We start from the raw sequence: 27056 nt of genomic DNA, 5'->3' as shown, positions 1-27056 counted from the left end.
GACGCGCCACCACGTTCCATCATTATCAAGTTCTTAAGCTTCAGAACTAAAGAGATGATACTCCGCAAAGCCTGGCAGAGGAAGGGGTTTACCTGGCAAGAAAATCGCATAAACCTGGATCACGACTACCCACCTCTCATACTTAAAAGACGAAGGGAATATACCGAAATCCGTAAAGTATTGAAGGAAAATAACATCCACTTCCAGACCCTCTTCCCCGCGAAGCTGCGTGTTAGATATGAAGATGGAACCAAAACCTATGATACAGTAGAGGAGGCATCAGAGGACCTGCTGAGACGAGGCTTCGCCGTATCAACCATCAAACCTCCGGAGACGCTTAAGGAGCAGGTGCAGCAGCTGTCCTGGACCAGAGTGGACCGACGAGGGACGAAGGGCGCATTTAAAGCCGGGCGGGGCTCCAGTTACAAGGAGAAGCTGCGGGCCTTCAGGAGAACACCTGCAGCCCCCTCCGAAACCTAAAGGACCTTCTCCAGACCGAAGACGGCGGGAGGAATGGTGAAATACTTTCAACCAAATCTGTAACTAGTGGTGGATACAAACTATAGAATAACCCGGTTCGTTTGGGACCTTTTTTCTCTCCTTGGGACACTTTTCTTTTTTTCCGACATGCGACTGTTGCAGGTAAGGGCCTCTCCCTCTGGACCGAAGAGGGGGACTTTTTCCTTCGAGCCCCTTGTGGGATCTCAACAGGGTCAGGTTAATAGACCCCTACCTAGGAAGTTACATGAACAATTTGTGTTCAGTTTTATGTGTGTGATGTTAATTGTTTGTTCCCTGTCGGTTCTCGCGGGGAGGGGGAAATGCACCAGATATCTGAGTGAGATGGGGGGGAGAGTCACATAGATGCAAAACCGATCTTTAAAAATAGCATCATTTAATATAAATGGAGTACTCAATCCAGTTAAGAGGGAAAGAATCTTATCAAAATTAAAGAAAGATAACATTCAAGTTGCGTTTTTGCAAGAAACGCACCTCAACGATTCAGAACATTTCAAATTAAATAAACAAGGATTTAAACATGTTTACTTCTCTTCACATGGATCAGGGAGGCGGAGAGGAGTGGCGACCCTCATATCCAAGACTGTAAATTATGAGCATATTTCAGAATATAACGACGATGAAGGTAGATTTGTTATGGTTACAGGCAAAGTAGAAGGAATTGTGATAACTCTTCTAAATGTGTATATCCCTCCTGGAAGTGACTGGGCCGTTTATAAACAAATAGTCGATATAATGACAACAAAAAGTCAGGGGATTTTAATATGTGGAGGAGATTTTAATGTCCGATTAAACCCAAAAATTGACTCTTCAAATGGAAAACCCGACGCAAAAAACATTGGTAGAAGATTAAATACCTGGATTAATGAGGTGGGAGTCGTGGACGTTTGGAGAGAAAGAAACCAGAAGAGTAGAGATTACTCACACTACTCTCATGCTCACAACGTCTACTCCCGCATAGATTACTTCTTTATGTTTAAGGGAGATCTTTCTAGGGTAGAAAGTTGCGAAATGGGTCCCAATACTCTTTCAGATCATGGTCCCATTTACATCTCAATCTGCCTGAATAATAAGAGAAGGTCCACTCTGTGGAGACTGAACTCTAACATTCTGAACAAATCGATCATTAGAGATAAACTAAAACGGGAAATTAATTTATATTTAGAAAATAACGATAATGAGGAAGTAACCCCTCCTATAATCTGGGATGCATTAAAAGCAGTGATTAGGGGTAAAATCATATCAATAACCTCATATGAGAAGAGAATCAGAGAAAAAAGCTCCAGGAGTTAGAAGAGGATTTAAAAGACTACAGGGAGAACATGCAAAGTTTCCCAAAGATGACAACACCAAACATAAGATTATAAAACTAAAAAAGAAATAGAAGAAATAAATACTCAGGAAATCCAAAAAAAACTTATTTTATAAAGCAACAATACTATGAGGTAGGTGGGAAATCCCTGAAACTTTTATCATATAGGTTAAGAAAACAACAAGCCTGCAGAACTATACATAAAATTAGAAACAATGTAACAAAGGAAATAGAAACAATCAGGAAGAAATCAAAAACTGCATGCAAAAATACTATAAAACACTATATTCCCAATCACAGACAAGCAACGACAACCAGATAGATGCCTTTCTGGGAAAGATCAATTTTCCAAAGATTACTGATGAACAAAATAAGAAATTAATATCCAAAATCACAAAAGAGGAAATTCAATCAGCAATAAAGAGAACTAAAAAAGGAAAATCTCCAGGGACGGATGGATTCACTACAGAATGGTACAAAATTATGCAAGACCAACTAATTCCAACATTAGAGAAAACATTCAATTGGGTCTTAGAAAATAAAGAAATTCCCCCCTCATGGAGAGAGGCAGTGATTTCAGTCATACCGAAGGAAGGGAAAGACAAACTGGAATGTGGGAGTTATCGTCCAATAAGTCTTCTAAACAATGACTATAAACTTTTCACCTTCATATTATCCAAAAGAATAGAAGTAATATTACCAGCTTTAATACATAAAGACCAGACTGGTTTTGTCAGGCAAAGACAGACCCAAGACAACATTAGGAAAACGTTACACATTATGAGGGAAGTCACCCAGCAAAAACTAGAAGCACTGATATTAAGTTTAGATGCAGAGAAAGCATTTGATTCGGTGGGGTGGTCTTTCTTATATAAAGTGCTTTCAAAATTTGGATTTCATAAAGCGATAATTGACACATTTAAATCATTATATACCAAACCAACGGCTAGAATTAAAATTAATGGAGATTTGACCAATTCATTCAGTCTAGAAAGAGGAACGAGACAGGGATGTTGTGCGTCGTCGCTCCTCTTCGCCTTATTTATTGAACCCATGAGCCAACTGATCAGGCAGAGGTCAGATATAAAGGGGGTTACAATGACATCTGGGGAGCAAAAACTATCCTTGTTCGCTGACGATCTACTAATAAGTATAACGCAGCCCACACAGACGATCCCAAAACTGATGAAGTTGCTCGAAGAGTTTAGTTTAATCTCTGGTTACAAAATTAATATAAATAAAACTCAAGTATTAACATTTAACTATAATCCACCATCTTCAATTAAAACTATGTACAACTGGAATTGGGAGGCTGAATCTATCAAATATTTAGGTGTTTCACTATCGAGGGACTCCTCAAAACTGTTCGAAACTACTCAAAACTACGGATCACTAAATTTGAAAATAAAATCAGATTTACATAGGTGGAATGTTATTCCCTTTCTAAGTTTAAGCTCCCGGATAGAATCTATCAGGATGAATATCCTTCCACAGTTACTGTACTTATTTCAATGTCTTCCAGTCGGAATCCCACCTAAACAGTTCTTAGAATGGGATAGATTAATAGCGAGGTATTTGTGGCAGGGTAAAAAGGCCAGAATCAAGTTTAGAACTCTACAACTAAAAAAAGAAAAGGGTGGCATGGGCCTTCCCTGTTTACAGGAATACTACCATGCAGCCCAGCTAAGACCTTTAATCTGCCTGTGTTCACCATCATACACTGCAGCATGGAAGGAAATAGAAGGAACAACAATAAAAGGAATACCAATAACGGCCCTACTTAGTGATTATAAGTTACAGGAAGAACAGCAGATCCCAGAAGATTCCATAACAGGTAGCTTTCTCGAATCCTGGCAGCAATTGACAAAAATTTGCAGAATAGAAGATGCATCCAAAATTATGAGGTGGTGTGCCTACGATTCAGATTTTGCACCAAATAGAATTGATAACAGATTCAAGTTATGGATCTCAAAAGGATTAACTACATATTATTCATTCGCTCACAAAGGGATATTTAAGAGTTTTGAAACCTTGCAGAAGGATCATGGACTGGGAAAAGATGATTTTTTTTAGATACCTACAGGTGAGACATTATTTTACTAAAAATGTAAAAGAGGTGTTGAGAAAAAGTGATTCAAGTTTCATGGGGGTATTTCTATCACTAATTAAGCCCAGATCAGACAGCAGAATTATCTCTAAATTATATAATGCCATACAGCTATCTAAACAAGAGAATACAGAGTATATAAAGAGAAAATGGGAAAAGGAAATGAAGGTAATAATCTCACAAGAAAGCTGGGAGGAAATATGTCAACTGCAGTGGATCTCGACCGGCTCAAACACATGGCGGGAGTTTTGCTGGAAAAACATTACACGGTTTTTTGCTACACCCATTCAGAGACGATATCAAAGAAACGGAGACGCCTGCTGGAGACTCTGTGGGTCTAAGGGAGCCAACCACTTCCATGTTTTTTGGGATTGCCAGGTAATAAAACCATATTGGGAAGAGCTCCACAAACATATTGAAAATGTATTCAATGTAAACATCCCATTCAAATGTGAAGCGTTGTACCTGGGCAATCTACAACTGGACTCATGGACCAATAAGGACAAAAAACTGCTGGCAATTCTACTGGCAGCCAGTAAGAAAGCCGTCACAAGGAAATGGCTAAAACCAGACCCACCCACTATTGATGAATGGATTGAGATTGTTTACCGAATTTATGCTATGGAAAAGATTTCTTTTTCCCTCCAAGTTGAAATAGGAACATTTTATAAGATCTGGACGAAATGGACTGAGTATGTAAAACCAATTAGATCTGACTTCATTTGATTATTCTTGTGAATTATGTGTCCCGCCCTTTTATGTTCATGTGGTCTTTATGGCTCGAGTTGGTGCAATCCCCATTTTTGTTCAATGTTGTTCATTTTTGTTATCGTTCACAACTAAAATTAGTAACAGTCTGTAAAAGAAAATACCAGAAAGGCAGTATGTATGTAAGAAATTACTTTGACTCTCTGCCTCTATCCTTATGCACAACCTTAAATGGGTTAAGTTGTAATTAGCGATTGTAATGGAAATCTGTCTTTCTAAATAAAAAATGTAAAAAAAAAAAAAAAAGAAAATACAATATGATTCATTTTGAAATTGACAGGGCCTTGATTTTTATTTTTATTTCCATGAACAAAAAATAAATAATTAAATTGTGGAGGGCCCCCTGTTGGTCAGGGCCCCTAGAATTGTCATCACTTTCCCCCCCCCTATACTGCGCCCCTGCTAAGCACTGACTGTAAATCAATTACAATTCTGCTCTCAGCTCCACAATTTACTTTCTCTAATATTTGCCAACACTCCTTAAAATCTTCAGTTTCAAACCGTAAAAAGAAACTGTTTAAGTTGTTTGCTTTTGCGTTCTCATTTAGTGCAGCTAGGGCCTTCCACTTGGAAGCCATATTGGTCATGGCTTGGATAGAATCCCACATTCCCTTGGTGTTTGAGTCAGACAGTTTACGTTCCACTCGTTCCTTATGCTGCCACCGTGCTGTTCTCAGCAGCTGATTGATCCTGACAAGCCTTTTGTGCTGCTCTAACACCAGCCTTGTCCCTTGCCTTAAAGGCAGATATTTTCCTGGCAATGGACTCCCTTATTTCCTTTGTTATATATCGTTTGTTATTTTGATACCTCTTTACTGTCTTTTGGGGTATAATAGTCCACACAGAAGGAGATGTAGGCAGTAATTGCCTCAATGACACAGTTGAGATTTGTATCCAAGAAAATATTTCCCAGTTTGTACTAAGGAAGCAGCAACTCAACTCCTCCATTTTTTCCTGGGACCACACCCTCACCTGGTGGAGCTCAGGCTTATTTGACTTAAAAACGGACCAATATGCAGGGAGTAAATGAACCACATTATGATCTGAATTGCCAAGAGGTGGTCTAGCTCTAGCTTGAACATGCATCCTTAATATTGCCATAACATTTATCTAAGATGTTAGAGTTCCTTGTACTGCTCGTCACGTAATGGAAAAAAACAGGCAGAAACTTGTTTAAACTGCAGTGGTTAAAATCTCCAAAGTTGAACATCAAGAACTCAGCATGGAGAATGGATAAATTCCCCACAATCTGCAGATCAATGCAAACTTATTCACACCCATTTCACATGTCATATTGCAGGAAACGTATTTAATTTTTTGTATAAGACCACAGACAGAAGGCAACATCATCTTTGTGTTTGACAGAAATTCACATTTTTTGGGTTTGTGTCATTCCTATCACCAGAATCACCAGAATTTGAAGAAAAGAAATAGTATTTTATTGGTTCTGAACTCCTGTAGTTTTACACCTGCTTTCTTCTGCAGTGAAAATTCACTTATACAGACAATCTGAACCTGAAAGCAACTAAAAATTCCATAAGATGTCTGAAAAGTCCAATCATTATTCCTCTTAGTGTAAATGTTTTCAGACTGCTGCAGTAAAGAGGTTTTCACAAGCTTCATAAAAACATTTCAAAATGTATTTAATTGCAAATAAATGTTTAAATGAACAAATGGTCTACATTGTAATAAAATATAATATCAAGCATCTAAGTTAATCTTTGAAAAGTTCTAAATCAGTATTTCCTCAGAGTCACCCACCTGGTTCCTATTTCAGCTGTTTTCCCAGCACGGGGAAACCAGTAAAACCATTCTGCAGCCATATGGGAACACGGCTTTCAACATTTTACTGTGTTGTTAAGTTGCTTGAGTTCAATAAGTGAATCAATCTGATTTCTTGACCCATTAAGCCAACGTATATATGGGGGAAAACATTTTAATCAACATAGAATAGTTTATTGTTGTTCTTGTAGTGGAAGTGAAGTGAGAATATCTGAGGGATCCGGGGGTTTCACTGTAATGTGCCTCTTGTTTAAAGCAGCTGCTGTTTGGGCAGGGATTGCTCCTCTGTTTGTCTCACTCTCACTTAGTCTCTTTGTGATGTTGGCTTCGTTCTCACAGCCAGACAAAGGGGCCATATCTTTATCTTTGCCCTCAGATAAACTGTTTTATCTCACCTCCTAAAATATAGAAAGGAGCACTGCTCTGCCAATGTCTTGCTCACTCTGCTTTGTTCTTCATCAATTCTTTCGTACATGTTTTAATTTCTTTTTTTACTAAGAGATTAAAACATTTGAAAAGTTTATGTCATCAGCATCATTTCCCCCCTTCCTCCCAGCTTTTGCATCTGAGTGAAAATGTGTCATGCACAAGTAGCCTGCTGGAGCTGCTCCATATGCTGGTGGCTTGTGATCAGATAGTTGGAGACAGTCGGCTAAGCCGAGTGAAAAATAAATCATAGTGTTCAAAGCAGAGATGCAGACATAGAAATCAATCATAAACAGTTGTTGGAGCAGCACAGCTGCAGCAGGAGATGAGGTGTGAAAGTGTGTGTGCACTAGTATGTGTGTGAGCAAGATCTCAGTCAGCCTGCGATCCAGCATCTGTTTGTTAAGCATTTTGCTCTGTGATGGGAATGTGTGGTACAGTGGTTAGCAGCTGAAAGGTGAGCTCCGAGGTTCCTAACATGCTTGTAAATAAGGCTATTCCAGTAGGGTGGGCATGCGTGCGTACGTGTGTGTGTGTGTGTGTGTGCGTGTGTGCGTGTGTGTGCGTGTGTGTGCGCGTGTGTGTGCATGTGTGTGTGTGTGCGTGTGTGTGTGTGTGTGCGTGTGTGATGTGTGTGTGTGTGTGTGCGCATGTGTGTTTGTGTGTGTGAAGGGGGAAGCATTTGCAGAACTCAGAACAAGTTGAACCCAAACATTTGCTAACTGAAAAGTGACTCATCAGCACACCTTTACCTGAGGAAACGCGTCCTAAACAGAGTTTCTATGCAGCCACAGTGAAAAGTAATCACACCCTGACTTACTGAAAATATCATCTGGAAGTAGAATTATGAAATATGTCATTCTTTACAGTGTAAGCAGAAAATTAACAAATGACATTGAACCCCCAGTATTCATGGGGATTAGAGGTTAAGGTGAGAGCTGTGTTGTGAATTGAGCTTAGGTTGAGGGTTTGTGCGTGTGCATGTGTGTGTCCCTTGAGGGAGGGAATGGGGGGCCACACTGTAATGCATATCTCACCCAGTGGGGGGCAATGTGTGACCAGGATGTCCGTGTTGTCTGGAATCTGGTTCCATTTGTCGAGAAGAGCCTGACCTCGCGGCAAGTTGAAGCCCCAGCCGTAGTACCATGGTTGCCTGCACACGCACATACACACACGCACGCACGCACACACACACACACACGCGCACACACACACACACACACACGCACACACACAAACACACAGAGTGAGTGGAAATAATTCAGTTTCATATAAAGATTGTAACAGACATGGTCTCAGTCAAAGGCTGCAGGATGTTGACATTTATATTTATGACCCATAATATCATCATCAAAGCAAACACAAAAATATCAAGAATCCAAAACTAAACACAGCATATCGACACACACTTATTTGACTACAACACATGAAATATCTCCAACTATCACACATCCATCTGAAACACAAACACAGCATCAAAATCAGGATCTGAGCCGAATGTAATGTACAGTTTTAAGACCTTAAACTGAAATACAATAAAGAGGAAAGCACTCAGAAAAAAACAGCTCACATGAAAGAAGTGCATTAGAGAAATGGGAGACAGCTGGTGTAAAGCAGCATTCCTCTGTGTGTGTGTGTCTGAGCTGAACTCCCCTCAGTCACTTAGTGATTTTCAGATTTCATCAAGGCTGACTGGTAACACTGACCAGCATCTTACAGGACAGTTCTGACATGAGGGACGTGTCCTCTCGGTGTCCAGGCATGTAGTCTGCCCTTGACTTTAAAAACATGCATGTGGTCATATGAAGAGCACGCTTTAGAACATTAAGTAGTTTGCAGCCATGTGGCAAAAAGATAAATGAAACATTTCTTTGATCCTGAACAGTGATGGAATGGACCATGACAGGAAGAAGAGGAGAGAAAAAGGGATATGTGAGGAAAGAACAGAGGAGGAAGAAATCCTTTATGGCTCAGCATGCCATTCCTTTACTGCAGGAGCTCATGCCTCGGCCGTGAGTGACGGAGAAGAAATTAACATGTCACTTACAATCTGTACTCCGATCCATCTTCAGCCACAACACACAGCGCACGTGTGTGTACAACGGCAGGCGACAGCGTCTGTCACTGCCGGCGTTCAACCGGCTTTTAATAAATTGCTGAGCTCAGTCACTTGAAACGCCAACTTTATCGCCGGAGCTGCAGTGGCATCTGTGTCTAATGGAACATCAGATGAGGATTTTTTAGAATAATATCCGGTGTGTGTGTGTGTGCGTGTGTGTCTGCGTGGAGGGGTGTGTGTAGGGGCTCAAGAAACTTAGAGAAAAAAGCAAGTTGGGCTGGCAAAATAATATATCCATCCATTTAGAGCAGCTGTGGATGGTAATGTGGAGGTCACAGGTGCAGAGGACTGGTCATGTCCAGGCAAAGGACCATGATGGTTCTGCAGCAGCTCTTAATTACATTTTTATCTCTGTGTAAACTGTTTAGTCCTGGATCCTTATCCAGGACTAAACAGTTCTGTCAAATTATCCGAAGTGGCCCGAGAATACACTTTCAATAATTTACACAGCGAATATTAAAACATTTAGACTGGGCTCAGCATATTAATAGGCTACAGAAATGCAATATTTATGTCCATCTTTACATGGACATCTAAATTAAATGGAATGAGCTCAGCAGTGTAACTGATGCTCCTTAGTTCCAGAGTAAAGGAAGGAATGAAGTAACAGCAGAAAAAGAAAAAGGCATGAGTTGCATAAAGTAATTCATCTGAACAAATCATGAATGAACCATGATAAAATGTTTCCATGAATGGACTCGGAAATGTTAGAAGACAGACGAGTGTTGGCAACAGGACAGGGTTAGCAAATGTACACACAGCCAGAAAAAAGGTTTGAATGCCATTTTTATTTAGATAAAATAATAATAATCTTGCCCATAAAATTTCAAAAGTATTATTTGATTAACAGAACAAAAGCAAAATATATTTACAAAAATAATTTAGACCACAAAGAACAAAATGGACTCAGTAACTTCAATAAAAGCAAAGCTTGTTTGGAGCTGTTGAATCTGAGATAACTTAATAACAACATCGAGAAACATCTGCTGCTGCCCGTTAGTCCTTAAAAGCAATTCCAAATAAATTAATTTTTCTTCACAGAGATTTTTCACAGGTAGTTTTTACCACTTTGAGAAAAAGACATCACAGCAAGATCATACTATCAGATTGTGTCATTCCCAAATTAACTCCCAGAAAAGAAAAACAAATCAGAGTTCCATCTCAGTTAACATGTTAAATATTAAGTGTGGGAACTATTAGAAATAGAGTGAGCAAGTGTGGCATGTTTGGAACTGTTGGAGGGTTGGGTCTGAAGTCTCTGAGAAGAACATCTTACTTGACTTGTATATCAACACACCCCATGAGGTCAGGTAACACATTCACATTGCAGAAATAAACATGCTTTACACTCATGGTTTATGAAACCCATTTCCTGTTCACCTTCATATTCCAGTCATTCTTATGGCAGGACTTTAATTGGATGTAGTGCAAGAATCAGCCTCAGAGCTGATAGGCCAGAGCTGTGTTTGTAATAGTAGATGGGACTTGTCCCAACATCCTGCTCTGTCTTGTATCAAGTGATAGAAGACATACAATACCAACTGGGATAGAAGATTCCATCACAATCTTATATCCGTGATTGGGATGGAAGAGTGCATGTGATGGAGCTAAATAATTGATAACAGGTGTCAAACGAAGAAACGCTAGTGGCCATTTTGGCTCAGTGATGTTAAGATTTTTCTTCTTCATGATGATGTTCCAAAAGGAAGTTCCAGTATTTCTGGCCTCCTGTGGGACAGAGTAAAAGGAGTAAAAACAACCACTGACAGTTTTGGCAGCCATTTTGTCAGCTAACAATAAAAATATCCAGTTAAAATATCTGCAGCATAATTTCGGTTTTGCATTGTCAATCATGATGTGATTCTCTTGTGGACATCAGAAAAGTTTTTTTGTTTTTTTGCAGTATAATGGGTGATTAGTATTTGTCATAGTTTTCAGGAAATGTGTTTACAAACTGTAGACATATGCGCCCAGATTATCTTTGACAGGAAATCAGCCGTACTTCCATGTTTGATGTGAAAAGCAGAAAATAACTGAATGTAATTCATGGATAATAACCGTGCTCAAGCATTATGATGTTTTTATCAGGTAAGGGATTACACTGGTGCAGGGATGTGTGTTAACTCAGAGGAGAAGTGTGGAGCAAGCTAAGGATTATGGTAATGTACCAAGCTGCTGCTGTGGGCTTCACAAAAAAGAGAAAACAGATGTTTATGCTGGAGGACACAATCCCCAAGCATCTCCTTAGGCTGCCCGCTGGGACAGAGACGCAGCTCAAACCTTTGCTTTTACCTCATTTCTTCACAAACAAGCTTTGCCTTTCAAAACAAGACAAAAAGCCAAACATAACACTTTCTCTTTAGCTCGCTCTATTTAAACACAAACAGAGGACAGCAGGGCTTTTAGCTTTCATATTTGAACCTAACTGGGTTTGTGTGTGTCTCACTATCGCAGATCCACTGATATCACTAAGTCCATGAATCATTGAATACCTCTGCTGAGGACTGCAAGGCCGTCATCTCCTCTCCCTCATTCTCTCTCTTGTCTTCATTCTCTCATCCTATTTGCCTGTGTCTCTTCTTGACGTATTACCCCAGCTCTCACTCCCTCCTCATTTACTCCCCTGACTCACCTCATTAGCAAGAAAACGACCTGCTAGCACGGCCGTGGCCAATGAAGGGCCGCACTTTTTAAGCATAGCTGTCCAGATGGGAAGAGAAAAGAGTTTCCAGGTAGGGAAGAGAGGGCTGAGCTGCTGAGATCCTACTTTAGTTGCGCCTTTTGCAAGAAATGCATGCTGGCTATTTTTAAGAACTTATTTTTGCTGTAGATACGACCAGCATCTTTCTGAACAAGCACACAGCATTTATCTATATTCATTAGGGTTGTTGCAATCCTTGATGTCCGATACCTGTTATTGATATTGATGCAATGATTTTGTCAGTACAGTATAGTTTGTTCTGTTGAACACATCAAAAAGCATTGACTCCTGGAATAATCAGGACCTTTTTCACCATTAACTTAGATTATTTTATGAAAAGAAAGAAGCTGAAATGAAAATGAATTCAAATTTAACTCATTCAAATTTCTTAATGTACTGCTTCAAAGTAGGAAGACTTGGTTTTTGCAATCTGCAATATTTGAAAGGAGGGATCAATTTAATCAGTCATGGAAAAAAATAAATAAAAGCACAATTCTGAATATCTTTTTGATTCCTAAACTGTCATGATGTAAAACTGTATTTATGAAATACTGAACTCTATTCATGGTTGACAAAAGTAACTGACATAAATCAGTTATCCTAAATCAATGTTCAATGTATTGAATTTATGTTGCTTTCTTATGAACTGCATTACTGATACATGTTGTACCAATAAACAGGCAATAAAATGTGGTGATTGGAATAGAGGGAAAAATGGATAAATTTAGTACAGCTGAAGTTTAACAGATCCATGTTAATCGTTTCATGTACTGACACACTGGAAACACTCAGCCATAATCACCTCTGCTAGATTTAATTAACTACTCACAGCTTAATGACCCCAATAGCCTGGAAGGGGTAGTAGAGGAGTAAAACACTCTGCACATGAATACACCCACACACACATATACACATGCACACACATGCGCGCAATCAAGTCTGCTTTCCTCCATGGTTAGCATGGTGCACACACAGCAAGGTGTATCTGCTCATACATTTGTTCATGTAGTGTTTTCTCTACAACTCCAGATGTGAAACATTCCCGTCTTCATAACCACACAGATATGAGTTCTGCTCATTAGAATAACATCACCAGGGAAATGCTTGAAATAAAGTGAGGGCAGAAAAGCCTGGTGTTTTCCCGAGAGCCTCTGATTGTGACAGGATCTGCTGGTTACCTGAAGATGACCTCTCCTCTGCTCCTCCCACAGATGAGTGAGAAAGTTCAGCTTTCTTTGAGACAATAAATGTGTTATTAAAATTAGAAAATATGAAACTGTGTGGTCTCTGACTTAAACACTGCTGTAACATGTATCTAACATGAACAAGCAGAAACAATATAACTCCAGGAATTTAGCATCATGGGCCAGATGTAAGGACTTATGGTAAACGTCCTGAGAACATATGTAGCTGTTGTAGCAGACAAACTGGCCAGAGACCAATATTCACATTTTGGCTGCTGACAGTAAACCATATTTGCTACCAGGAGTTTCTTTTAAAGGTCCAATATAATATTGATCCTTAAACAAAAACAAATGTGAGATTTGGTTTGATGCAGTAAGATTGTTTGTCCTAAAGCTCATTTCATTCCTGCATTTCCAAAGGCTGACAGAAACAGCTTCCTGATATTCTTCAAGATTAAAGTTCAGAATATTGTTCACCTCCATTTATTTCCCATTCATTAGTTCACCCAGCTTCTTCCAAATGATGCTTTACTTTAACTCATCGTTTTGGAGATAAAAAAGCATTTTCTAAAAGGTCAAATGTTTCTGAATCTAAAGTAATTTCATGAATTAAACAAATAAAAAAACAACAACTTGTGAAGCCAATCATGCGAGTGCACATCAGGCATGTATTACACTTAAATTTTCTTTACAGAGTTAGGTTAGAGTTAGAGCAATTGAGTTCTGTCTATGCGTGTGAAATATCAGTGAGAATATTATGCAGTGATGCAATTTTAGGCCAAAAAATATATACAAATATATATAAACTAGTTTATTTTGGATTACAAGAATAAATATGTAAATTTAAATAATACAAGCAAATTTCGGTGGCTTTGTTTTATTTCCAAAATTGCAACAAAATGTATAGCATTCAGTTTTTTTTCTTTCGTGTGTGCGTGTGCATTTGTGTGTGTGTGTGTGTGTGTGTGTGTGTGTGTGTGTGTGTGTGTGTGTGTGTGTGTGTGTGTGTGTGTGTGTGTGTGTGTGTGGGGTGTGTGTGTGTGTGTGTGTGTGTGTGTGTGTGTGTGTGTGTGTGTGTGTGTGTGACTTCTGTGTGAGATGTCCCATCAGTGGAACTATTACCCACATCAATGTCAAAGTCTATGTTTCAGTATGAACCATGGAGCAAACATCTAGACCAGAGTCCCTGTGGGCCAGCATCATGTGAAGTTAGACTGCGTGACATAAATCCGTCTTCTGTAGGATGACTAGCCTCACTTTTGGCTCCCTCGATATCAGATTTGACTGGTGAACAAAAGGGAAAGAGGGAAAAAATGGAGAATATGATTTTCAGAGAAGTAGGAAGGCAGAGCAACAAGGGACTCAACTATTCATGTGTCTCTAATCCAGCATCTCATTTCTCCCTCCCCTTGTCCGGTGGTATTCCAGTTTTCCCTGTCTCACTTCTACATGCCTCTTTGTTTGGCAGAGTTTAATCTCTCTTCTTTTCATTCTTCCTTGGGTTGCTTCCTATTCTTTGTCTGCCTCTCCCCACCCCTGCTGCTTATCCCCCACCCTAACACATCTTCCGTCCGTTGCTGACAGCCGATGCTCTTATTGAAAACAGGAAGCACTGGGGAGACTGGGACCTACCAGGTGTGTGTTTATTTGCAGATAGTAGATCTGAGCCTTATGCTGTAATATTTTAGCATTTCAACAAACAAACAGATTTTCCACCACTACAGTCTGGATTCATCCAGATGGATGGATAATTTCAGTGAAAGGAGGCTGGTGTGATGGATGTAAGGATTTTTGTAGGAGGCAGCTGGCAGTGGCAGCACTCACTGGAGGAATGGATGGGGGATAAAACACGTCCTCCTTCCAGCAGAGGAAGATTTGTTTCAGCAGAGGAGTTTCTGTATGCTTGCCTCTCCAGCTGGACAAACTTTTCCTGTCATTTTATTTTCATTTTTTTGATTGAAACAACCTCCAGATGGTTCTAGGAACACTCTGGTTTCTATTTTGTGTGTTGCTGAAACCCAAGCAGTTAATTAGAATGATCCATTGGAACCCTCTTCTACTCACCTACCCTGGAAATTTTGAGAGATCCGCTGGATTCTTCTGATTTATTTTAGTGAAATCTGTAGAGTGACTGTTTGCAAAGCAAAATACAAAATAAATAATTCAAGATGCCATTTTACAATACTTAAATAAAAAGATTAGTTCTTTGAAAATTCAGAAAATCTCATTTCAAGAAATAAAGAAAAACAGAATAAAAAAATTAAGCAAAAATTGCATGACCAGTCTGAGCAAGAGTCGAATGAAGATACTCCTCTGTCTGTATTTTTACAGATTGTCCTGCAAGATTTATTAATCGGATTTTTGATTTTTATATTTGAGTTTATTGTACTTATGGTTTTTTTCTGCTCTGGCTCCTGTGATTTTTGTTAAGTTTGTCCATCATTTTTTTATAAAACATTTTTTTTATTTGCGCGATGTCTCTGCCATTCCACGTTTGGATCCACCATCAAACACACATTATGACACAAACACAAGTATGTTCCCTCACAGAAACTGTTGAGACAAGGACTGAACTCAGTTTCACATGTCTGTGAATTTACTTGTGAGGACCTGCAGAGAGTTACAGTACACACATCCTGCTAATGACCAACATGACTTCATTCAGAAAAAGCTGTGTTTGTTAAATATGACAGCTTTGACAGAATTTGAGAGACTGAGGCAGTGTGGCTTCACCAAACTGTTTAAACTGATTAAAATCTTTTAAGAAATGCTCTCTGGCCTTTTATGTAGCAGGATTGTGATAAATCATCAGTCAGAGTTGAAAAACTGTGATATCATATTTTTGCTACATTTCCCATCCCTTTCTGGTCACAGAGCCTCAGAAAATGCATGTTAGCCATTTTCACACTGACAGATGTCTAGGATTTTGTTTGCTTAAGTTATTTAACTTACATTAACAATAAGTCCTGATGATTGTGAACTATCCATAATGCTTAATCTTCCAAATTTTTGACCCCAAAGCCAAACTAATTCTGCTGATTTGGAGCTTTGAAATAAAATGATTTTAGACATTTGTTACTTTTCTTTCTTCTTTAAATATCCACTATGATGGCCAAATCCATGGCCACACTCTGAAGTCAGAAGTTGGCAACTCTTATGCACAATTTATTTTTTCATACAAACACAACACTTTAGTTTCAGTAAAACATTTATTAGTTGATTTGGATACATTTGTTCTTTTTGTTAGCGCGCACATTTGGTTAACATATATATTTATATCAACTTAAAGTTTAATTGGTTTGCTTAAGACTAACTCTTTGTTTGTTAAAGCTCCGTCTCACAGGGGACTCTGCCAGACGTTCCCAGCAGACCCTCGCTACACGTTTGGGCCTGCCAGGTTTGACCGGCTTTCTCCCCCACCACCGGAGCCAACTCACCACCAGGTAGTGGTCAGTGGACAGCTCCACACCTCTCTTCACCCGAGTGTCCAAGACATACGGCCGCAGATCCGATGAAACAATGACAAAATCGATCATCGAACTGTGGCCTAGGGTGTCCTGGTGCCAATTGCACATATGGACACCCTTATGCCTGAACATGGTGTTTGTGATGGACAATCCGTGACGAGCACATTAGTCCAACAACAGAACACCACTCGAGTTCAGATCGGGGGGGCAGTTCCTCCCAACCACGCCCCTCCAGATCTCACTGTCATTGCCCACGTGAGTGTTGAAGTCCCCCCAGTAGAACAACGGAGTCCCCAGGAGGGGCACTGAATTAAAGGGTGTGGTGATTTGTATCGGAAAAAAACTGCAGGATTCCGTTCAAAGATGTGGCGTCTTTTTATTGTCGCTCAACTTACAATTCTTGATGCAAACAAAACTAAGCAATCAGTAAACATCACACTTATAACTCCTCTTTGATAATACAGTTGCTAAGCTGTTGAACTACTGCAAAAACAAAAACGTTCTAGAAAGTTCCAACACATTAAGACTCTGATAGGTTGGTGTCAACCATGATTAACAGGCTGATGAGCCAGTCACAGTCCAGACAGGCCTACAAGGCACAGTACAGTGAACTGGTGTTTTCCACAGACACTCTCCAGTACCCCCTCTAAAGACTCTAAGAAGGGTGGGTAATCTGAACTGCTGTTTGGCCCGTAAGCACAGACAACAGTCAGAACCCGTCCCCCCACCCGTAGGCGGAGGGAGGCTACCCTCTCGTTCACCAGGGTAAACCCCAATGTGCAGGCGCCGAGATGGGGGCAACAAGTATGCCCACTCCTGCCCGGCGCCTCTCTCGTGGGCAACTCCAGAGTGGAAGTACGTCCAGCCTCTCTCAAGGAGACTGGTTCCAGAACCAGAGCCATGTGTTGAGGTGAGGCCGATTATTTCTAGCCGGAACCTCTCAGCCTCACACACTAGCTCCTGTTCCTTCCCCACCAGAGAGGTGACGTTCCACGTCCCAAGAGCCAGCTTCTGCAGCCCAGGATCAGACCGCCAGGGTCCCCTCCCTCGGCCGCTGCCCATAACACAGTGCACCTGACCCCTTTGGCCCCTCCGACAGGTGGTGAGCCCATTGGAAGGGGGACCCACGTCTCCTCTTCGGGCTGAGCCCGGCCAGGCTCCGTGGGTAAAAGCCCGGCCACCAGGCGCTCGCCATCGTGCCCCATCTCCAGGCCTGGCTCCAGAGTGGGGCCCCGGTGACCCGCGTCCGGGCGAGGGAAAACCAAGTCCAAAATTATTTTTCTTCATAAGGGATCTTCATTAAAGTTCATTTTTCTGCTAAAGATTGAGAGCATATAAAACATTAATGGCTAAAGCTTTTCATCCTATTAAATCCTCATAGAGTTTCTCTAATTTGGCACCCCACTGTGCTGAGTGGGTAGATAAAGTCAAAAACTTGCACACACACACCATGCATCATCACAGGCTATGTTAGCTCTAAGACACACATGTACAGTTTGTCTTTATACACACTATCCAGGAACAATACATTGACTACTGTAAAATTGGCCTAAACAAGCTCTGCAAATTCCTTTGTGTGGGTGGAAAGAGGGGATAATGACAGAACCATAAGACTGTATGAAGCTCTTCTTTTTAACTTACCACCATCTGTGAAACATACAACATGCAATAATATTTATATATTTATACAGCACCTTCACAGATAAAAATCACAAAGTGCCTATTACACTGTGCATAATTATTAGGCAGGTGAGTATTTTGACCATATCATCTTTTTGGGCATATAGGGTGCATATAGAGACAGATATCAGCGAGGGTGTTCACATAACAGCAGGAGTGTCAACACCTGTTCCAATTTGTGGGGACAAAATGGTCAAGTCTAACAGCTGCTGGGAGGAAGGACCTGTGATAACACTGCTTTGTGCACCTAGGATGCAGCAGTCACTGAAGGAGCACCAATAATTCAAAACTCATCTAGGGATTTAAAGGTATAGAAAAATCCCACATCAATAATACATGAGAATATACTTTGTTTTGTCACAGCAGTGGCGTAAGCAAAGCAGATAAATATGCTGACAGGTGCAATAAGAGTTCATTTCTTCAGGTCAGACACCAGTGATTTTCCCTGAATTTGCTTTTCAAGACGATGTCTGCTTACATCTAAAGGTGCTGGCCTCCCTGCTGTAACATACACATCTGTCAGAATTATAAAACATGCTAACTTTCACTGTCATCACAGCCATTCCTTGCATCTTATGAGCTCTACTACCAGAATGCTGTTTTTATTCTTATTACGACCAATAAATAAACAAACCAGCACAGATTACTAAAAATAACACCAGACACATGATAAATACCTGAAGAAAACAATCTCAACATGTACGACATCAGTAGTTTCCGTCCCCTGCTGCTGATGCAAGTCACTGTGGTGGAACAAGACAGCAACATGCACAGCCAGAGCAAAATGCTTTGTGATGGTCCCCAGAGCGGAGAGTTCTGAACAGTCCCTCAACTCCGACTCAAGCAGCTCCAGCCCACTCACCACCCACAGAAACACACGGACTGCTCAACAACACCCTCCGTCAGCAGGGCTCGACAGCAGCAGGGAGCCGGGATGCGGCAAATCAGCCGAGACCCTGACAGTCAACTTCATGCTCAGCGATAATGAGCTCCCAACGGAAACAGCACTACACAGGAGGGACTTACGACATGCAAAAACCTAAATGATGAGCTAATCAGCTGTTAAAGTATTAAAAATAAAATAAAAAAGTACATAAGAACAATAATTTAAGTTTAAAATCTTTTTGAGGGCTGTGTGGAAGTAAAACAGTGGACAGGAGAAGAATGTAAAGACACAGATGGACAAACAGACATGATGAGGAACGGACGATGAGTCTGCAGATGAACAGAGCGTCTGCTGGCTGTGCAGGGGATTAGGAGGAGCTGGATCTGAGCACATGCTTTCAGAACTGTGTAAACTTCACTCAGTTGGTGGAGGCTGTAGTGTGTGTATGCATGTGTGTGCGTGTGCATGCGTGTGTGCGTGTGTGCGTGTGTGTGTGTGTGTGTGTGTGTGTGTGTGTGTGTGTGTGTGTGTGTGTGTGTGTGTGTGTGTGTGTGTGTGCGTGTGTGTGTGTGTGTGTGTGTGGGTGTGTGTGTGCGTGTGTGTGTGTGTGTGTGTATGCGTGTGCCTGCGAGCGTGTGTGTGTGTGTTAGCATTTCTCACATTGTAAGGCCCATTTTCCTAACAAATACTTATATTATGAGGACCCACTGCTCCCTGGCTCAAAGTCCAGGCCTCCTAAAAACAGCTGCTGTTTTTGGGTTTTGGGTCAGGTTTTAGATTAGGTTGTGAATTGTACTGGGGGGCCTGTAAAAGAGCCAAAGGAGCTGCTGCAATTCTCACTGACTGTTGTCCTCTACATGTGACACATATGTGGACCATGACGTCCGGCTGGAGGACTAAATCCTTTGCTTCCAAAGAAAACATGTAGGTATAATAAAAAATCCCAAAACCTTGTGGAAAACTGCATTTTAGTATAACTAAACTTTAACGTTTGGGCAATAATTCCAACATGTATGTTTAACACAGAAACACTACACATCACTAACAAGAACCCCAGACTCACAGCTAAACATGGTGGTGGCATCATTATGATCTGGGTTTACTTTCATTGGAATAGAATTAGGGTTTGTTTCAAGGCGGACGGATTTATGATCAATTCTACAGAACAGTTTGAGACCAAAACCTTCAAGTATCTGCTATAAAGATCATACCAAGGAAACATACAAATTATCCAAAGAACGACTTCACAGAAGAAAAATCAAGAGATTTCCTCACAATTTGATAGAGTTGCAGAATGTTTGCAAAGTAGAACAGTAAAAATATGACCAATTTTAATATAATGAGGCAATCGAAGACTCAGGAGCAAGAAAGTTATTAGTTTAAATTTAAAAACATTTCTGTGAACAGGATTTCATTGTTATTTTTGTTGAATTGCACAGGATATAAAAGAGATGGGGAAAAAAAATCATAAATAATTGATCTTGGTCTCATATTAATGCCTCAATAACCTGGGATTCCAAAAGTAGTGTGTAGTTATTCCATGCAGACACCATTCATCTTTTCTGCATACGTCCAGCTAATTTATCTTGCATTTAGTAACACTGTAGTACACACAAATAACAGACATATTAGAGAACGACAGAGGAGCTGCAGCAGAGAGGCTTTAGGACTCTGACTGGAGGCAGATCCATAGACCTATGGCTCATGATGCAACATTAAGGTTAGGGGCAATCAGGGAACAGGAAGCAAAGACAAAGAAAATGTGTGAAATATGACAAGCAAAGAGTTGATACATAGAGAAAAAGTGGAATGAGTGAAGATGAAAATAAAAAAGAGAAAAACAAGAAGCGACTGCTGCTGTCATGCAAGGATAACATTTCACCAAAGTCTAATTTTGTCTGTAAAAGCAGTTGAATTTTTTTTCCCTCTCTCACAACCCACTCCCCCCCTTTTCTTCCTTTCACAGTGATAGTTGCCTTGGCAACCATGGCAAATCTTTCTTCTCTCAAACAGATGTCCCATTTAGTTGGAAATTAGAATGTGTAAAAAACCCACGAGACGCAAATTATTTCAAAGTTCTCTGCTTGTAGAGAGGGAACGGAGGGGAGGAGGAGAGGAAGAGAAACGTAGAGGGGAAAAAAAAGAGACAAAATGTAACTGCCCCTCTTGCCCCCTTCCTCCCCAGGTCTTCTCCTTGCCTAATTCCTCCCCTACTCAGTTGCCTATAATTCTGTGTATGAATCATGGAGATTAGCCAGTTCAGCCAGAACCAGCGGCTTTTGGAAGGGAAGTGGATAAAATGTTGGGGATGGAAGGTGAGGCGGAGGCGGGGGAGCTCCATCTCCATCTTCCGGGACAGGTGGAAACAGGAAGTGTATCCCCGGTGCCAACATGGCAGACGGGACGAACTGCTGCCTGAGCAGCCTCCAGGAAGGAGCTGGGGCTTCTCCTCTGGTCTCCACCCGGAAACAAACATTTCATTTCAACTTATTTTTGTTCTCCATGTGTAAATCCTTCTCTATTAGACAGCATGCAAACCAACAAATTTTGCAAACTTTGCAAAATTTGAGTTTAACAGTAGATATGTAGGTTCACACTAATAATAATAATAATAATAATAATAATAATAATAATAATAATAATAATAATGACATACTAGATAAAATAACATAAGTGCTTCAGTAAGACGAATGTGACTAGTCCGACCTGTGTATGGCGAAACATTGACCTTTACTGCATGTCTCCTCGCTCTCTACAATCCACTTTCCTGTCGTTACCTCTCAAATAACCTCCAACAGAACCCAAAAAAACACTTTAAAAAAAGGAAGAGTGACTAGGATGAACCAGTAATCCACAAAGAGCATGAAGTCTTCCTGAAGATTAAGTACTGATATTCAAAAATCAGTACTTAATCTGATTATCTCAAAGCACCATAATCTGCCAGTGTTTTATAAACGTATGTACAACCCCTGAAGTTTTTCACATTCATTACATTAGAACCATTTTAAGCACAAGCAACACAGTTAGCATGTGACTATGAAGCAGAAGAAAAATTATGGTTTTATATAGATTATATACCTACAAATTGAAATCTGTAAAGCATGTGTACTCCTAGTTAAATCACATCACCACTTGCCTAGAGAACAAGCAGCACCATGAACACCACGGACCAGAGCAGACAGGTCAGGGATAACTTTGGAGGGAATGTTTAAAACATTTTAGGTTCTTCAACAGCATCCTAGAGCTCTGATCAATCCATCTTCTGAAGAAGAAGAGAAGATGGACCCATTGCAGACCTACAACACATAGAACCTGACCTCATTAGCAAGGACAGCATTAATCACAGAAGCAGCCAAGAGATCCATAGTTACTTTGGAGGAGCTGCAACACCTACACCAAAAGGTGCTAACAACTTGAAGATAGATGGTCAAATATTTTTTGTGTTGTTAGGACTAAATAAGATGCTCCAGAAAACTGCCCAATATTGGATGCATCATCCTAAAACTCCTAAAGCAAATGAATGAGCTCAAACAGTTTTTAATGTGACTCTGGAAAACTGAGGTGCTTGTTCGTGAGTACAGACCAAAGTTCAAGCAAATCCGATGTACGGTTCTTTAAGGAATTCACGGAAGATAATTCTTTAGTAGGTTTAATGGTTTTTTGTTTAGTCAGCAGTTCTCTGCCTGCTGTACATCACCAAAATATCAGAGGAATGAATCCAAAAAACCTTCTTCACATGACATCACAAGATTTCACCATCACATGATCTCATGACAGCTTCTCCTAACAGAAAGAAAAATAAGTCAGAATAATGGTCAATGTGGCATGCAAAAAGATGCAAAACAGCAGCAATACTTGTAATTTTATAGTCACAATAATTCATAAAGTCATAGTACACAACCTTCCATCTCACTGAAAAGACAAGTCACTTCAAAGTGAAGCTGAACAGAAAACACATAAGGAATGCCGTACAGGTTTTAAACTCCTTCAGACCCCTCGTATACTGTAATGGACATTATATTTTTATGAGATTAAACCAATAAGAAAATTAAGGAATTTGTTATTTGCATGATGAATCTTACAGATTGCTTTCTTATTAAACAAAAACAATGAAGTTTAGACTCTTAACTTGATACTAGTGTGTTTCAGGCATCAGACAAGACGAGCATGTGTATGAAATGAGAGACGATGAGGAGTAAGCATCTGTTTTCCATCAAAAATATTAATTTATGTTTATAGCAGCTTAAAAAATTACTCTCAGTAAAATTTTAAGTATTTCCAGTCAGAGTATTTGAAGGTATTTTTAAAAAAAAATTTCTATCATGAAATCATATGACTTTTTTAAAGTTGAGTGTCCATCCCAGTGGACATCAGGAGTTTGTGTATGTTGTACAATGCCTAATTATTCAGTGTTACAGTGCAAAGAAAGAAGCATATATGAGCCATTTTGTGATTTGTTAATGATTTTATGTTATTTTATTTTTTCAATGATGGAAAACAAACTCCCAGACTTTCTTGAACTGACTGTACATCAAAAGATATCAGATCTTGAGTCCTTGGATATAGCAAATAAGCCATGTGCTAATAGGAATTATATGGTAAATTGAGAAGTAAAGCAGTCCTAGTTTTTCAAAGTGTCTCATCCAGAGGTGTTCAAGCTATACAGTGAATCAATGAGTGGTGTTGTCCTGGTAAATCAAATTGTAGTCTGTACCACACAAAAATCTGGAAAAAAAGTCAGTGCCCAGCAGATGCAAAAAGCCAAAATACACAGGAAAAATGCACTTCAACTATAACACATGTAAAATCCAGCTGTGCTTTGTGCCACACTGAAACTGCTTCAAGGATGTTCATCAAAAATGAGAGATTACATGAAAATACCCAGCAAGCTGATGCTTTCTCAACTGTTTAGTAACTGTAATCCGTTTACATTACTACAAATACATGCCAACGCATTTGACACATGACTGAAGTCAAAACTATATTTAGTATTATATATTCTCTATTTAGACATGCACACTGATAAACAAAAAAGCAGACATCCACTTTAAAAGGTTGAGATCCTGCCGAATTAGATATTGCATGAAAATCTATGGGGAAAAGTATAGAAGTTTTCAAGACATTCTATGCTCATTTAGTCGAGATGTCCAGACATTAAAAAACATATTAAAACATGAGATAGGAAAAATTTATCTTTTTCTTTTTATTTCTAAGCTTAAGTAGAGTAAAAATCAACTGAGTAAAAATTTTTTGGTCCACTAGAATAAATTCAGGTCTGAAGAGGTTAAAACAATTTTAACAGTATTTATATTCAAATCCAGCATCAAATTCCCCAAAGTATAGCTGAGCAAGAAGCACTTATAATTTGGGGGATTTGAGGATTTGGTGAAAATGAATGATGATGCTACAGTATTTGTGCAAACTGAAGGAATTAGAACTTAACATTATTAAAAAGAAAGATTAAAATAAAAATTCTGAGTTTCATAGAATATGTTGTATAACTGAAGACACTAGGAACTAGAAATCTATTCAGACCAGGTTGATGATCTGACCAAGGTGTAGGAGGTTAAGGATGAAGAAGATGGGACCAAGGACTGAGCCCTGAGGAACACCACAGGTGACTTCCAGTTAGCAAGCAGTAGACATTGCAAGGTATATTTGGTGTTTGACCTTTTAACATGGGCAGCTGTTGAGGAAATCTCAAGTATTCATGGATTTCAGCCACTCAAGGGTAGTTGTGGTCACTAATCCCAACGAATACCAGGAGTCACAGTGATTGAAGATTTTAGATCATTATTATTAAATGTATGTATGAAAGTGGCTGAAATGAGTAAAATCTATTTATCCAAACTCATATTCTGTACTGAATAGATTATTAGTTGTAAATTTCGCTGTAATATGAAAACCTGCACAGGAGAAAGCTAAGTAATATGCAGTGTAACAAGCTAAGGCAGTAAGCTTCGTCTCACAATAAACAGCACTGTGTGATAAATCCAATGACATACATGTACAGACGGGCGCTGCCAGGAATCTTGGGGCCCCTGACAAAAAATTTAATTGGGCCCCCCGTCACGCAGCTGCTGTTACAATTTCTTGAGTCTATTTGACCCATCAAAAGTGTCATAATTTCAAAGGCTTGTAACTGCTTTGCTTTCTTTGGTCCAATACTGATAACTAGTACAATATTTACTGCTCGTGAATTTTACATGCAAGAGTAAAATTTTGTATACATATAGTCTGCATACAGTATGCAAGTAGGTTGCTTAATTTTTTTCTATTAGTTTTAGATTACTGAAATGTCTCTCCCCATGAGCAACTGTCATCGGCAACATGCAAAATATACTTGAAGCAATCCAGACTTCTCAAAAAATGCTATGTAGTTGCATTTTATTCAAGCTGCAGTATATAACTTTAATAAAAAATGTGTCCTCCATATTTGTTAAAGCTGTCACGATGTCGTAGCAGTTTGTTATGAGACAGATAATCTTTGAAAACAATCAATCTCCACCTTCTTCCTGAACTACTATTACTGGCTAAAGTAATGTACTGTTCTGACCAAAACAACCAATCAGAACCAGTAGGATGCTCTTAGCACTGTCAACCACCTCATTCACTCACTGCTAAATGTGCTAATGGTGGAGAAACAACTGATTGTTACACATGAAAATCGTTTATCTGCTATCACTGTTTAGTAGACTAAGCATTTACAACAGGCTAAGCTAGCTGCAGAATAGCACAGAGCAAGGGGGAGAAAGGATGAGCCACATGAGATTGTGATTGACAGCACTAAACCTCTCCTGCCACTGACTGGTTGTTTTTAGAGAGCACAGGGAGAAAGCAGAGGAAATAAATTTTTCAGAGATTACCTCTCATACCATAATGTCACAACATAATAACAGTTTTAACAAATATGTGGAAAAAATATATATTTATATAAAAGTTACATACTGCAGCTTTAATTTCACTTAGGAGAGGGCAGGTCAGGAGGGACGTGGGTTAGAGCTGCTGCTGACTGACTCATATGTTGTTAAGTGGCAAAAGGTACAGGGACAAGTTAAATATATGAATATGTTGGTAATTTAATTCCTTAACTCATTAAATGCTAGTGAAATGGAGGTAATCAGTAGTCTGTAGATAAGCTAACTATGCTGAATGGTTGATAATCTCATACAGTCTACTCACCTCTCGGAGAAAAACTGAGCTATAAATTGACACTCTTGCCGTTTTCTCTCTCTCTCCCTCTCTATTGTTTTTTGGAAAACCTAATTTTATAACTTTTCTTAGCAGCATAGTAACTGCCACAATCGTTCGTGTCTTCCACTGTCTGTCGCTAACAGGGCAAATATGAATGTGCGTTTTTTGTCTGGGAGTGGGAACATTAAATTTTTACTGCTATAAACAATCTTTGAAAATACAATCTGATTAATTTTGTAATTGACAGGGCCCCATTTTTTTTTTATTTCTATGAACAATAAATAAATAAATTGTGGAGGGCCCCTGTTGGTCAGGGTCCCTAGAATTGTCATCATTTCCCCCCCCCTATACTGCATCCCTGTGTACAGAATATAGGACAGTTTCCAAGGAATCTTGTTTCTTTTAGCTGTGTGGTTCTGAATCACTGCTGATAAGGCGTTCGGTTTAGAGCACAAACATTATGGTTACTTTGGGTCTGGTTGGTTACACGGTTAATGAACGTCACTTCATATGTGTGAGACAGAGTGTGTGTCGTGCATGTAGCAGCAGGAAGGGGAGGTGCAAAGGAACATAAGGACAAAATCGTTTTAATTCCTTTCCTTCCCCCATCAACAGTGCCGCATGCCTTGGGGAGTGAAGTCATGTGTGAAATAGAGGAAAATGCCCCATAGTGGGCCATAACACAAAAGCACACACAAATGCTGACATGCACACCCACGCATGTTAAAGCTCAGCCCCTTGAGGCCATTTAGCAGGTAATTTAAAGAGAAACCCCTCCAGGGAAACGACACACTAAAACATCCTCCTGTCTTCTCTTTCTGCTTTCCAGAACTGTTTATTCGGCAACAGGCTGGCAGACTGGCAGCATTTAGGAGGAAGATAAAGATGAAATGGAAGAGGAGTTAGAAAAC

The 27056-nt window shown here is 39.8% G+C and overlaps 1 protein-coding gene across 1 annotated transcript in view; it reads right to left on the bottom strand.

Moving 5' to 3' along the window:
* mpped1 (metallophosphoesterase domain containing 1) overlaps positions 1–27056 on the bottom strand; it is a 91150-nt gene that overhangs the window by 8423 nt on the left and 55671 nt on the right. Inside the window, exon 5 of the mRNA XM_008401555.3 lies at positions 7952–8067. Within this exon, the coding sequence (XP_008399777.1) occupies positions 7952–8067 (116 nt within the window). The remainder of the gene's footprint in view (positions 1–7951; positions 8068–27056) is intronic.

Source organism: Poecilia reticulata, chromosome 23 (genome assembly GCF_904066995.2).
Source record: "Poecilia reticulata chromosome 23, P_reticulata-male-v2, whole genome shotgun sequence".
NCBI classification, from domain to species: domain Eukaryota; kingdom Metazoa; phylum Chordata; class Actinopteri; order Cyprinodontiformes; family Poeciliidae; genus Poecilia; species Poecilia reticulata.
This window is presented reverse-complemented; position numbering and strand designations above follow the sequence as displayed.